The following is a 16141-nucleotide window of genomic DNA, read 5'->3' as shown; positions in this document are numbered from 1 at the left end:
TCTGTTTCATACCATATCATACTTTTAAAATTATTGTCACCTTATAATTGTTTTAATATCTAGTGGAGCTAGACTTTCCTCTGTTAACTTAATTTTTTAATAAATTTCCCAGATGTAGTTGCACATTTATACTTAGATGAAACTTGAAGATAATTTTTCAACTATCTAAAAAGTAATGCAGAATTTTCAAATCAGAATTGCTATAGATTTACAAATCAATTTAGGAGTAATTAGTACTTTGCAGAACTCAATCTTTTGATGTCTCTCTGGAAAAAAGTTCGTTTTCTTTATGTATGTTTTACACAATTTCTTCATCAATATAGTAGGTGCCTGTAATATGCAAGGCACTGTTTAAAATGTTGGACATAAAATATAAATTAAGTCCCTGTTTCATGGAGCTTACAATCTAGTAGGAGAGGAAAATAATATTTAAAAAAACAAACAAACGTATAGTATGACAAGTGCTATAAAGGAAATAAAGCTGGATAAGAGGATAGAAAATAAAAGAAGAGGAATGTTATTTTATATAGAGTGGTCAGGAAAGGCCTTTCTGATTGGTGAAACTTGAGGAGAAACTTAATGGAGGTGAATCAACAAGCCATGTGACTATCAGGGTAAAGAGCATTGCAAGCAGTAAGTATAAAGCCCTAAGGCTCAAGCATGATTGGCTTGTTTGAGGAACAGCAAGGAAGCTAGTGGTAACCAGAGGCCAGGTATGCAAGTCATTATAAGTCATGGGAAGGAGCTGAATTTTATTCTAGTTGCTTTTAAAGCCACTGGTAGGTTTTAAACAAAGAAGGGTCATGCTTGATTTCTTCTTTTAAAGGATCACTATCATTTCTACCAGGAGAATGAGGTGTGGAATGGTGTAAGCAGGGAAACCAGTCAAGTCTGAGATATTGTGTTTCCCTGAAAATAAAACCTAGCTGGACCATCAGCTCTAATGTGTCTTTTGGAGCAAAAATTAATATAAGACCTGGTATTATATTATATTATATTATATTAGACCCGGCCTTATATTATATTAAAATAAGACTGGGTCTTATATTAATTTTTGCTCCAAAAAACACATTAGAGCTGATGGTCCAGCTAGGTCTTATTTTTGGGGAAACATGGTAGATGATGGTAGATTGAGCCAGGGTAGGAGTGATAAGGGTATTGTGTGGTCAGAACACAAAGAAGTGAGCCAGGGCCTCTTCTATCCTTAGGGATTCACCAATCTAGAGGTGTTCCTTAAGTGAGGGGAACAAATGAGACAATGAGTTAGTGACCTGAGGCCACCAGGAAGGTAGACCCTATACCCTGGATAATCTCTCTCTCTGTCTCTCTGTCTCTGTCTCTGTCTCTGTCTCTCTCTTTCTCTGTGTGTGTGTTTTGCTGTGAACCTGAAACTTCTCTAAAAAATAAAATATATATTTTTTAAAAGAGTGAGATACATAGTGGATTTTGTGAAAAGGGCTAATATACACTTAATGGGAGTTCAGAAGGAAAAGAGAGAAAGAAAGGGTGAAAGGAAATATTTGGAGATAAAGGCTGAGAATTTCTCAGAACTGATTAAAGAACTCAATCCACTAATTTAAGAAGCCCAATGAGGCTCATACAGAAAAAATAAACTTATGTCTACATATTAAAGTGAAACTTCAAAAAACAAAAGCAAAGAGAAAAGTCTTAAAAGTAGCCAATAAAGCAAGAACTTTCACCCTTGTTAAAAAAAGAAAGGCAAAAATTGAGTTACTTTTGCTAAGCCACTTTACCAAACCAAAACTTAGTAACTAACCTGATTGCAGTTTCAGACTCTCCCAGGAGTGTTGTCATGCAGCAGCCTACCTGTCTGTCCCCTCGTACCTACCCGTAAAGAAAGGAGAGTCTGTGAGACAGATCCTTTCAGGGACTTTGCTTCACCTTTGTGCTTACACCTTATGTCTCCCTGTTTGGCCCCAAAGGATGGCTGGTTAGCCAATGATGAGTAAGATTCCTCAAGGGAGGAACAACCTAAGCCAGGCACAGTTGCATAGGGTCCATCTGGAGATTGGGGTTGATAGAGGTGGGCATAGAGCCCCACCTTCCCCCGGCTAAGGAGAGCTTCTGCCTCTGTGGCTATATTCCTTCCCACAATCTGCTTGGGAAGAGATTCAATGATGTGATAACACCAGTTCTCCATCTATTTATATCAGTAAGTTTCAGCATAAAGGTTTTGTTCCTTTGGGAGATACATACAACAATTACTAAGACATCCTGGAACTTTCGGTTCCGGCTGCCTGCAGGCAAGGGTGATTGGTTTGAATCAGTTTCCTAGTATAATGTATGAAATTCACAGATCTTGAGATTAACAAGCTTTACTTCCTCATTTGTTAACCAATAAAAGCTATGCGTTGGCCTGATTCAGGGCTCAGTCCTTGAGGCTTGAGTCCCTTGGCCCTGCTTGCACTCTATTCTTGTCTATTGTCTTTCTTAACCCTGCACCGCCCTTCTCGCTTCCCACAGCTCTTGTTGTGCAGGACGCCACACAGGAGTGGAATTTTTAAACCAATCAGCCTGGATTTTCCTGGTCAGCACTAGTGAGGTAATCTGTCTGATGAGACCCCCTGCCTTCTCCTAAGGGAAGGTATTCTTACCTGAAATAACCCACTTCTTAGTTTCACTTTCTTTCTGCCTTTAAAAATCTTCCATTTTATCATAGTACCCTTCTAGGTGCTAGATGGGATGCTGCCTGATTCATGAATTGCTTAATAAAGCCAATTAGATCTTCAGATTTACTCGGTTGAATTTTGTTCTTTAACACATGAAAAGAATTAATAATTAGAATGACAGCTGAATTTTCACATGCAATTTTGGGAGCCAGAAGACAGTGAAAGATCCTCAAGATGCTAACCTTGAAACTAATGGGAGAGGTGAAGGGATGATTTTTTAAAAAATTTTTATTGGGGAACAGTGTGTTTCTCCAGGGCCCATCAGTTCCGAGTCATTGCGAAATGGCAACCTTGTTGAGAGCTCGCACTCTAACCAACTGAGCCATCTGGCCACCCCAAAGGAATGATTTTTAATGTAACTAATCCAAAAGAGGAAAAACAATGAAAAGGGACACAGACAGGTGGCATAAAAAGACAGTACATTAAAAAGATTAATGCATGCACATTAAATTAGATGTAAATTGGTTAAATGCCTCTATTAAAAATAAAGATTAACACACACTACATGATTTAACAGGAGACACCTCTACTGTGTCTCACCAAAAATGGGGGGGGAGGTAAAGAAGGGGGGTAAAAAATCTATTTATGAGGTTTTTCTGTAGGCACTATGGATCCCCTCCCAACCCTCCACCTTCTACATTTTCTAATTTCTACCTAACAAAGGTTAAAAAATATGGGGAAAGATATGCCATTCAAAAACTACCCAAAAGAAAGCTGATATAAGCTATATTAATATCAGACAGAATACACTATAAATTTAAAAATTATTAGGGATACAGTCATCCTATTTACCAGGAAGCTATAACAATTCTAAATAACTGTGCACCCAAAAAATATGGATTCAAAATGTATAAAGAAAAATTGACAGAACTACAGGAGAAATAGACTAACCAATCATACTGGACAATTCTAACTCTCTCAGGTAGCTGTCCTCCCAGCTCCTACCTACAGGCTTTCACCAGGTAACCCTCGCAACTGGGCTCCAGTAACAGCACCTCCTGCCTTTGACCTCCTCCTAGCCTAGGGGTAATAGTTGCTCCCTGCTATTCATTGTCTCCTGTTTGGCTTATCAGTTCTTCCATTACCGGTGTAATCCATTCCCTGTATTATTATATTCCCTCTTCAATTTAAACACTCAGAGAAGTTTATGTTTTCTGGTTGGACTCTGACTGATAGATACACTTACAAAGAAAAATAAACTAGGATTAGACTTTTCATCTATGATACAGAAGGATAGAAAACAGTGGAATACTATCTGCAGAATGTTGGGAGAGGAGAACTGCTATCTAAAAATCCTGTACCTAGCTGTGGCAGGCTGCTTCTAAAATGGCTCCCAATGATCCCCACCTCCTGGTATTCACTCCCCTGTGTAATTCCCCCTCCTCTACCTGTGCTTGTGTGTGTGTTGAGCCTAGTGACTTGCTTATAACAGACTATGGCAAAAGTGATGGGATGTCACTTTCATAATTAGGTTATGAAAGACTGTGGCTTCTGTTTATTTACATTCTCTCTCTGGCTTTTATGTGATTACTCTGATGTGGAGAGCTACCTGGCAAGGAACTCAGGCTCTCAGTCCAACAGCCAGCAAGGAAGTGAATTCTGCCAATCCAATCACTCACTCCAGGCATGGGTGTCAGCTTGGAAGTGGATCCTGTCCCAGATGAGCCTTGAGATGAGACTGCAGCCCTAGCTGACACCTTGTCACCTGTGAGAGACCCTGAATGGACACCTTAATTGCAAACTTATGAGACATCCTGAAGCAGATGATCCAGTTAGGTCACACCACATTTCAGACCCACAGAAACTGTGACATCATAAATGTGTGTTGCTTAAGCCAATAAGTTTTATTTTTTTTAAAAGTGGAGTTCCAGATTAAATGCAATAAACAAGATAAAAAGGGGCACAAATTGTTCAATCTTTGATGAAGAGATGAGCCATAAGCATGTATGTACTAAATTATTATACCAGCTTAAGATTTAAAGCAAAAACTATTAGAAACACATGAAGGTTTTTATAAAAGCCACAATCATAATGGGAGATTATAATATACCTCCTCAAGAATTTAACTGATCAAGTAGGTTAAAAATAAGCTAGAGAGTAGATGATTTGATAAATATAACCAACAAGCTAATGTATAACCTATATATATGTTTATACACATCTAAAAATATAAATTATTTTCTAATGTCCATTGTGTGCTTCATCACAGAGGAAAAACTTATCAATGTAAAAGAGAAATTTTTAGAGGATATACTTTCTCATTATAATCCAGTAAAATTATAATAATAATTTTACTCTTGGGTATTTATCCAAAGAAATCCAAAACATTAATTTGAAAAGATATATGCACCCCTATGTTCACTGCAGCACTATTTACAATAGTCAAGATATGGAAACAACTGAAATGCCCATCATAGATGATTAGATAAAGAAATTGTGGTACATATATACAATGGAGTATTACTTGGCCATAAAAAAGAATGAAACATTACCATTTGCAACAACATGATTGGACCTAGAAGGTATTATGCTTAGTAAATAAATCATACTGAGGAAGACAAATACCATATGACCTCACTTATATGTGGAATTTAAAGAGCAAAATAAATGAACAAGCAAAACAGAAACAGACTCATAGATATAGAGAACAAATTGATGGTTGCCAGAGTGGGGGGTGACTGAGGGGCTGGGAGAGAAAGGTGAAGGGATTAAGAAGTACAAATTGATATTTACAGGAGAGTCACAGGGATGTAAAGTACAGTATGGGCAATATAGTCAATAGCATTGTAAAAACTGTATGATGTCAGATGGGTAGTAGACATATTGGGGGGATCACTTCATAAATTATATAAATGTCTAACCGCTATGCTGTACACCTGAAGCTCATATAATATTGAATGTCAACTATAATTTAAAAAAATAGTCACAAGGATGTAAAGTACAGTATGGGGAATATAGTCAATAATGTTCTAATAACTATGAGTATGTACAGTGTTGGGTGGGTAGTAGACTTATTGGGGTTATCTCTTTGTGAGTTATGTAAATGTCTGATCACTATGTTGTGTAAATGCTGATCATTGTTGTTCTGTATGCCTGAAACTAATAAAAAATAAGGAGAAATAAATAATGAAAGGTGGTCAAAATATCTTTACTACTTGGAAATTGAGGAACATTAATTTATTCCTAGATTAAAGAGAAAAATAAAACAAAAATTTTTTAGAAAGTAACAAAAAGAAGAATACTTTATACCAATACCTATAGGATAACCAAAAGCTTTATTTAGAAGAAAATGTGTGGCTTTAAATCAGGAATCACAAATGTACTCAGGGCCTAGATAGGTGATGTAAATATAGAAAGTGGCTAGATGTAAAAATAGAGGTGGGGTTGTGGACAATTAGAAGGTATATAAAAGCATTGAAGTCCACCAGTTTGAGACACCCAATTTTAAATGCTTTCACTAATATTAAAAAATTAAAAATGGGGGATTTCCTGTCAAGACGGCAGCAGAGTAGGTAAACGCTGTGCTCACTCCTCTCAGGACCGCATCAATTAAAACTAAAACAGAGAACAACCATCACTGACAATTGCCAGATGTCTAGCTGAACTGAAGCCCTACAACTGAGGACATGCAGAAGAAGCTACCTTGAGACTGGTAGGAGGGGCAGAGACGCACAACAGGCTGGTCTCACACCCGTGTGTGACCACTTAAAATCAGGAGGGGTATCTTGGCTCCAGAGGTCCCCCCTGTGGGGGGTCCCAGCCTTTCCTCAGCCCAGAGTTTCAGTACAAGGGAGAGAAGTCCCCATAATTTCTGGCTGTGAAAACCAGCAGAGATTGTGGCTAAGTGAGATGGCGTGCAGCTGCACTCCCAGGAGCTACTATTAAAGCCCCACACATGGATTTACTTGCTGATGGATTCAATTGCTCTGAGCTCCAGCACTGGGGCAGCAGGCAGCAGCTAGAAAGGCTTCAGGGACATACTGGAGGAACTGAATTGCCTAGCTTCAGGGTGAGAGCTGGAGGGGCAACTTTCTCTTGGACAGAAGAGCCAGAGGAAGCCATTATTTCTTTGTTAAGCCTTCTCCCCTCCCTTTGCAGACACAGGCAGATGCCATATCTGAGTCTCCATCAAACTGGCTGTCCCCTTTCCTCTGCCCCACCCTACTGATTCTCTGAGTCCACATCCAACCCAACATTAGGAAGTCTGTCAACGTAATTCATGACACAGAACAAGGAGAAAGTCCATATTGTCAATAGAAACTGAAAAGGCATTTAAAAATTCAGCAGTCATTCTATGGCGGAATGGATGGCCCTGGAGTGTATTGTACTGAGTGAATTATGTCAGACAGCAAAAGTTAGATGCAATGGGATTTCACTTATATGTGGAATCTAAAGAACAAAATAAACAAAGAAAACATAAACAAATACATAGATACAGATAATATTTTTATGGTTGCCAGGCAGGAGGGGTGTTGGGAATGGGTGAAAAAAGGGGAAGTGATTAAGAAGTACAAATTGGTTGTTACAAAGTAGTCATGAGGATGTAGGGTATAGCATATTGACTATAGTCAATAATATTTTCATAACTATGTATGCTGTCAGGTGGGTACTACGTGTAGATTTATCAGGGTTATAGATGGGAGGGGGTTTAGGGGTCAGGGTGAAAATGGTGAAGGCATTAAGAAGTACAGATTAGTAGTTACAAAACAGTCAAGGGGATGTAAAGTAAAGCATAGGGAATACAGTCAATAATATGGTAATAACTATGTATAGTGCCAGGTGAGTACTAGACTAGTCAGAGGGATCATTTCTTAAATTATATAAATAAAATTAATATAAAGTAATATTGAATGTGAACTATGCATGAAAAATTAAAGAAATGGGGGAAGGTGAAGGAAAATAAGAGGTTCAAATTTCCAGGTATAAAACAAATACATAATGGGGATGTAATGTATATAGCGTTATACAGTGTCAGATGGTTGCTGGACTTATGGTGATCACTTCTTTATGTATATAAATGTTGAATAACTATTGTGTATACCTTACACTAATATAATACTGTATATTAGTTATATTTTAATGAAAATCTTTAAAAAATAAAAAATGGAAAATATGCAAAGTAAGTAATCTACTAAGAACACAGTTGCAAAGCCATAAAATTATCCGTAAGTAAACATAGACAAGGAATTAATAAAGATGAAGCTCAAATTTGTGATATAGAGAATTGCTACAGGGTGGTTCCTCTGGGAAATAGAGGCAGAGGAGTTAAGGATTTAAAAGAGTTATGAAAACGTCTGTGAAGAAAAAGGGGCAGGTTTTGTCAGACTGCAATGCAGACCTGACAAAGTTTCTGTTAGCCAATTAGGAGCTCGGTAGCAAAGATTACCCATTAGAAGAGCCCCATGTTGGGCAGAAAAGGTTGTATGTCAGTACCACCACCTAGCTGTCATTAGCCATGAGCATCCTGAGAGGAATGTGACCCTCAGCTCAAAATCTAAGGTGGATTCTGAAGGTACTAACAGCTGGCAGCACTCCTTGCAGCGGGACAGTTAGTCTTGGGCCTGCCCCAAAAACAAACCAAAGTGGTGAAAAAAAAGTTTAAATACCACAAATGAAAAGCTGGCTTTAAAAAGTTAATTAAAAAAAATAGAAAACAAAAAAGAAATATGAACTTAAAAAAAAGTTAATTCAATTTATTATAGCTTCCACCTTTTTTTGTGTGTGTGTACAATTTGCAAAATTGTTTGCAAATGGAATATACTGCACAAATCTGCAAAAAGTGGACATTTAGGATATGTTAAATCAGGCAAAAGCAAGTAGCATTCAACGGACTGTCTTTTTGCTGAGGCCTTTAAATCCCTCATGTTTTTAAATCAAGCTTTCAATACCAACCTTCATTCCGCTGCCCTGTAAACAAGGAAGGAAATTTTAATGAAGTGAAATTAAGAAAAGGCTACTCCAAATACAAAACAAGAAAGGAATCTTCTATTAGTTCAAGGTTTCAGTGTCCCACAAGATCGGGAACAATATCTTGGGAAAAGCTCAAGTGGGACCTTGTTCAAGGTATGTGGACATGCAGTGGTATTCCTGAGGGTCTAGAGCTTCTGCGGGCCCAGAGTGCTCCAACTATCCAACTCAGTGAGATTTCCTGCCAGTCTCTACATTGGCGTGTGTGGGTGTAATTAGAACATGAAAATCTCATAGTCCAATCTTCTGGAGCTCTGTGATAACATTTAATAATAGCTGGTGGAATATATTCCACACATTGTTATGGAATTTCTACAAGTGATTGCTAAAATATATGGGGTCAAAATGTTCTGTAGCACTGCTAAATGTTTTATCTAGATAGTTAATAGATCCATAAATTGCTCCCAGAGATTCAGCAGAGTAGCTGTTCAGAACTTTTTACCTCAATAGCAGAAACAGAAGAAAATGCTTTGTCTAGCATGCCGACCACTAGCCATATATGGCTGCTGAGTACCTGAAATTTGGCTAATCCAATTGGAAATGTGCTGGAAGTGTAAATACAAACATGATGTCAAAGACTTGGTATGAAAACAAACAAACAAGAACATGAAATATCCAATTTTCTTAGTGATTAATATTGATGCATTTTTGATATATCAGATCAAATCAATTAAGACTTATTTGAACTGTTTCACTTTAAAAATGTGACTACTAGAGCATTTAAAATTACACATGTTGCTCACATTTGTGGCTTGCATTCTATTTTTATTGGACAGTGCTGTACTAGATATTGACTAGTTTCCTGAATTCCTGTTCTTTTGACTCATTCCGAGTTCCAACCAGTACAGGAATAATGGTAAACCCATCGTTATGGCTTGCCATGGCTTTCACAGTGCACGACCAATGTATGTCAGCAGTGTGCTCATCTTCAGTTCTGCATAATCTTTTTATTAACAGGTAGGTCATACTGAGGTGCCCTGTGCCTACTCTGCAAAGTTTACATCGAGAGAGGAGCCCATGATGGAAAGGCCATAAGCACGGGCAAAAACCAAACCCTCAGTAAGTTATCCTGCAACGGGTGTGACAATGGCTCCTGTGAATCTTTTTTGTTTACCGACCGTGCGAAAGCCAACCTTCTAGCTATGTGGCTGTGTACAGCTGGATCACTCGGTTGGGCGTCTGGTGCAGGAGAATGAACCAAGTGGCGACAGCGGCAGGAGCGGCTCCAGAAGTGACCTGCCAACGGGAGACAGGAGTCCCTAGGGGAAAGAGGAGGGGGCGAGGGGGAGGGGGAAAGGAAGGGGGAGGGGAGGAGGAGGAGGATGGGGAGGGAAGGTGAAGGGAAGGTGGAGGAGAAGGAGAGGGGGAGCGGAGAGGGGGAGGGGGAGAGGGAGAGGGGAAGGGGGAGAAGGGGAAGGAGGAAGCGGCCACAGAGGAGGAGGAGATAGCATCCGGGGCGGCGAAGCCGGAAGTTGGGGCTTGCGGCAGCTATAGTATCTCCAGCGGGGGAAACCCTAGTTCGGGTCCTCGGAGTTGCTGCTTCTCCTAGGCGGGGCTGATTACACCCTGCCGCCCTGCTGTCCTGTCGTTCCCTTCCTTCCTCTCCGAGTGACCTGGGGCTCTGCATCAGTCCAGCTCCCATCTGACCCCAGGCTAGGCCTGCCCGCCCGCCTGCCCCCACAAGCCGGGTTTTTTTTTTTGTTTTTTTTTTGAAAGGACCAGTAAAATAGACAAACTCCTGGCTAGCCAAGCTAAGGTAGGAAAGAAGAAAAGGAGGAAGGGAGGGAAAAAGGGGGGTAACATATTAATAATGACAAAGTAGGTAAAAACACAGATATATAAGATATTAAAAGGCTTCTAAGAGAATATCGTGTGCAACAAATGTGTATATATAGGAGGAATGATATTGACCCATGAAAACCTGAAGAAAGCAATAACTATAGAAGAGAATGGAAAGTCAGCAGGTCCACTTGCTTTGACAACTAAGTTCTAGCTAACCTTTACAAAACAAATAATTTTAATATTATTTGGTCCCTTCTAGACCAGTGTTTTTTAAAATATCTTCAGTGAAGGGACGGTTTTTTAAAGATTTACAATTATTGTGGAGATACACTTTTGTAAAATTCAATGAAAATAATTAGAAAAATGAAATAAGCAATATGCAAGCCCATTTTTTAAATGTTAAGATTCATCAGAAATAAATTACATTTTATTAAATACAATAAAAACAAATTTAGCATAGGGACAAAAATAATTACAAAAACTGAATGCATTATTCATTGATGAGTCCACTGATCGCTGCTTAGATGTCATAATGATGTCAAATTGTTCTAATGGTTTCTGAACCCTCTTCATTTCTGTACTTATCTCATCATGAATAGGTTACAAACAGTTCACGGACTGGCACCAGTCCTCAGACTACAGAAAAAGGTGGAAAGATCCCAAATTCATTTTGCAAAGCCTTCCATATGGTAATATGATTTTAAAAGATGATAATATTTGTACAAAATATACACATAGAAATTCCAAATAGAACGTTGATAAACTGAATCAAGCAGTGTGACAAATGAATAATACACCATGACCAAGTAGAGTTTATTTCAGAAATACAAAAATGATTCAACATTAGGAAGTCTGTCAACGTAATTCATGACACAGAACAAGGAGAAAGTCCATATTGTCAATAGAAACTGAAAAGGCATTTAAAAATTCAGCAGTCATTCCTAATAAATATTCAAAATAAAATGGAAATTAAAAAGAAACAACTTAGGGATGATAAAGATTGCTTAGCAAAATTCAACAGCAAATATTATCCTAAATGATGAAATAATAAAGTCATTTTCATTAAAATCAGGAATAAGAGAATGATGCTATCACCACTATTATTCAACAGTTTTGGTCATTCTAACTAATTCAATAAGACAAGAAAATGAAGTAATATGTGTAGCAGACTGTTCTCTGTCTTCAAAAATGTCAGGGTGGCTGGTTAGTTCAGTTGGTTAGAGCATGGTGCCAATAACACCAAGGTTGCTGGTTCGATCCCCACATGGACCACTGTGAGCTGTGTCCTCCTTAAAATAAATAAATAAATAAATAAATAAATAAATAAATAAATAAATAAAGTGTTCTCCCCTTCCTTAAAAACACAGTTTTAGCTAAGGACATCTATGAAAGATTACATTTCCCAATTTCTTTCCCTCTCTCTTTTTAAATACCTAAACATTATACTGTGCAACATTGCAAGTTTTAAAAATTAAATGAAAATATGTTACATGAGTGAATTAGCAAATTTGTACTCTCAATACTCTTGTTTACCTTAATGTCCCTGGTGTACAGCTAAATTTTGTCCAAAGACATTTGAATTTTCGTTTAGATTTTTTGCTATTGCTGTTTTTATAATTGCTGCTTTAGTTATTGTTGCTTTGGTAATCCTTGTACATGTCTTTTTCAAATTATAATTTTCAGGTGTGCAATATTATCATTTAACATCTGTATATACTGCAATGTGATCACCCCCAGAAGTCTAGTTACTATCATCTATCACCATGCAATTGACCCCCTTCACCCTTTTTGCCCACCCTTCTGAACCCTCTTCCCGTCTGTTAACCATCAATTTGTTCTCTGTATGTATGCATTTGTTTTCGTTTTATTTTGTTTGTTCATTCATTTTTTTAATTCCACATATAAATGAAATCAGACAGTATTTGTCTTTCTCCTTCTGATTTATTTCACTTAGCGTTATACCCTCAAGGACTGTCAATGTTGTTTCAAATGGCAAGATTTCATTCTTAATATGGCTGACTAATATTCCACTGTATTGTATATATACCACATCTTTATCCATTCATCCATTGATGGATACCTAGATTGTTTCCATATTTTGGCTATTGTAAATAATGTTGCAGTGAACATAAGGGTGCATACATCTTTTTGAAATAGTGTTTTCATATTCTTCAGATAAATACCCAGAAATGGATACATGGTAGTTCTGTTCTTAATTATTAGAGGAATCTTTATACTATTTTCCATAGTAGCTGTACCAATTTACAGTCCCAACAGTGTGTGAGGGTCCCAGTTACTCTTAAAGCTAAGTGCAGCCACATGACTGTGTTTGTACCAGTAGAATATGCACAGACTTAATAAGACCAATATGTCCCTCAATTGTTTAAAAGGAAATTACTTGCCTTAGACTTTTCTCCTACCCTGCTCCCCACAGGCTGGAATATAGACATAACTGTAACTCAGCTTCAATGGTGCAGATGAGTTCAACACTCCAGTAGGATTGCAGGGCAACAAAATGAAAGGAACGTGGGTCACTGAATGCCCTTGAAGAACAAGGATGTTCCACCATCTGGACTAGTCAAGACTTTGTAAGAAACAAAAAACTTTTATTTATACCATTATATTTCTCTCTCTCTCTGTTTCTCTCTCTCTCTCTCTCTCTCTCTCTCTCTCTCTCTCTCTCTCTCTCTCTCTCCCCCCCCCCACCCCCTACTCTACCTCTACCTCTGTCTCTATCTATCTCTATCTCTATCTCTCTTAGGTGTGTTTAGCTCTTACCAAAACTAAAACAATAGGAATGAATATTAGAAAAATGTAGAAAAATTATTTTAAAATTATGTTTTTAGAAAACTTAATAGACTCTAGTTTTGCAAAACTACTAGAAATAATACAGGTTTTTGGTAAGGTTGTTAGTTATATGAAAATAAGCAAAAAACAATAGTATTTGTTTATGTTATCAATAACCATCAAGAAATAGTAATGGGGAACTATTCCATTTAAAACACTGACAAAAATTTAAAATATCTAGTAATGAATGGAAGAGGAAATACACAGGATTTATATGAAGAAAACTATAATTTCTTATTAAAGAACATAAAATAAGATCTGAACAAATGGAAAGACATAATATAAGACTATTCATCTTCCCTAAATAATAAATATGTACAATTCACATAGGAATTGCTGTAAAAGTCTCAACGAACTGGATTAAATAACTTTACATTTTAATTATTATAAAAATTAAAATTGTATTTATTCTTTTAAGTGAGTTAAATATTCATATGGTTTAAATTCGAAAGTTGCCAAGAGACATGCAGTGATAAAACTCTCTTCCACCCCTCCCCTCAGCCATTCAGTTTTCTTCTACATATGCAGTTTAGGCTACCAGTTTCTCCCGTATACTTTCAGAGATAGTTGAATCACGTTTCTTACACAAGTGGTAGCACAATATGCACATGTTCTTCATATTGCTTTATTTGTCTTAACAATGTAACTTTGAGATGTACATGTACAACTGTACAAAGTGCAATGTAACTTATGTAACTTTGTTCCTTTTTGTATACAGAATTTCAGTTTGTAGATATACCATCGTTTAACTGATCCCTTTTGATGGAGAAATGCTTTTTTTTTTAACAACCTCCTGCTATTACAAACAGTTTCAATGAATAACATGGTACATACAATTTATATATTCCCAAGTATATACGTAGGATACATTTCTAGACATAGAATTTCTGAGTCAAACAGCATGTACATTTTAAATTCTTACAGATATTGCCAAATTGCTCTCCATAAAACTGAATGAATTTGCACTCCTACCAACAATGTATAAAAGTCCCTGTTTCCCTGTATGCTTACAAAAAGAGAATTTTATTAAACTTTTTGATCTTTGCTTATCTGTGAGGCGAGAAGGGTATTTCAATATGGTTTCGTTTTGGATTTTTCTAAACATGAGTGAGTTTGAACATGTTTTCATAAGTTTAAGGGCCATTTGTATTATGGTTTTGTGAACTGTATGTTCATATTCTTTGTCCATTCTACTGGGTTGTTCCTCATTTCCTTACTGATTTTATTGTAACTACTTATGTATTATGGAAATTGGTCCTTTGTGATATTAGTTGCAAGTATATTTTACCAGATATTAAAAGTACCATAAAAATCACCATAATTAAAACAGTATGGTATCAGTACCGGAATAAAAATTATATCAGTGAAATATAATTATCCAGAAACATAATCCAAATATGAATAGTAAATTAATATATAACCAAAGCAGCACTTTAATTCAATGGTTTGATAAATAGATGTTGGCCCAATTGGCTGTCCACATGAAAGAAAATGGAGCCATGCCTCTATAGGATACCACATCAGAAGTATGATCTAGATGGATGTTCTTAATGGAATTGATAAATATTTTGGACTGGGTTTGCCTTGCTTGCCTATACTGCCTCTGCCTAATTCTACTGCCTCCTCATTTCCTTCACAGGTTTCACTCTCCAGTAAATCCTTTGCACTCCTAACTCAGCTTCCGCTTCCTAAAGAATGGAATCTGTGACAATCTCTTTTCTAGGGGGGAATGGGACACTTATAATATGTGGCATGCACTGAATGGTGATTATTCAAATTATCACCCATGGTTCCTTGAAATAGAATACAAATGGAGGGCAAAGCTTTGGGAAATCAAGTGGCTAGAGCACTTAGTACCCATGGTGACAATGATGATTGCAAAGAATGTGACTAGGGCTAACTGGCTCTGATACGTCTAGAGAGCTTACACAGAAAAGAAGACAAACGGGAAGGCTGGAATGCATAATTCAGATCATAGTGGAAAATCAGAGCTTCACTGCCACCCTTGAAGTACTCTATTTTTCTAGAGCCACAGGACAGATAGGCCTGCAAATCATGCTCAGGGACTGATTATAAATGTTGCAGAGATGAAGCATCAATTGAAGGTATAGCCTTGCTAGGACTCTTCAGTTAATTTAAGGGCACTTCTTGGGAAAGAATAGGACCTTAACATATTGGATGGAAATATTAGGGCATAAACAGATGAAGCTGAGAAAAATTTAGCCTCCAATCCCTCTGAACCTTCTTTGCCAATAAAAATAGTTCTACATCTCTTATCTAATGGTACCAGCATTCCTCTGCGTAAAACCTTTTAGCAACTCCCACTGGGGTGTTTGCTTTACAAGGAAGGAATGCTGAGTCTCCTCAGGACCAACCCTGCAATATTTCATTGCCTTGACTCCCATAAGGATCATTAGATTTTAGTATAGCCTATATGCCCAAATGCCCAAGGAGAAGGGAATGTTAAAGTGGGCCTGTTATGTGCAACCTGTTCAGTACCTACCTCCAACTATACTCACAGGAGAACTGTGCAGTAGAGTTTCTAGGAGTTTGGGATTTTCAGTTTTAAAGCCATGACAGTCCTTGGTAAATTGGGACAAATTGGTCACCCTATTGGGAAGACACTCTTCATTAAGGCCTGAAGAAATTACACTGGTGGGGCGGCCGGTTGGCTCAGTTGGTTAGAGCGCAGTGCTCATAACACTAACATCGCCGGTTCGATTCCCACATGGGCCAGTGAGCTGCACCCTCCACAACTAGATTGAAAACAATGACTTGACATGGAGCTGAGCTGCGCCCCCCACAACTAGATTGCAAACAATGACTTGACATGGAGCTGATGGGTCCTGGAAAAA

General features: G+C 37.6%; 1 protein-coding gene across 1 annotated transcript in view; it reads left to right on the top strand.

The window, feature by feature from the left end:
- Window positions 1-10163: 10163 nt before the first annotated feature.
- THOC2 (THO complex subunit 2) overlaps window positions 10164-16141 on the top strand; it is a 154867-nt gene continuing 148889 nt past the window's right edge. The window contains exons 1-2 of the mRNA XM_088795058.1: window positions 10164-10413; window positions 12874-13027. Of these exons, the coding sequence (XP_088651184.1) occupies window positions 12978-13027 (50 nt within the window). The 5' untranslated portion in view covers window positions 10164-10413; window positions 12874-12977. The remainder of the gene's footprint in view (window positions 10414-12873; window positions 13028-16141) is intronic.

The sequence above is a fragment of the Rhinolophus sinicus genome, chromosome 18 (assembly GCF_057876585.1).
Source record: "Rhinolophus sinicus isolate RSI-liver-muscle chromosome 18, RSI-T2T, whole genome shotgun sequence".
NCBI classification, from domain to species: Eukaryota; Metazoa; Chordata; class Mammalia; order Chiroptera; family Rhinolophidae; genus Rhinolophus; species Rhinolophus sinicus.
Note: the sequence above shows the minus strand (reverse complement) of the source record. Positions and strands in the feature narration are given on the sequence as shown.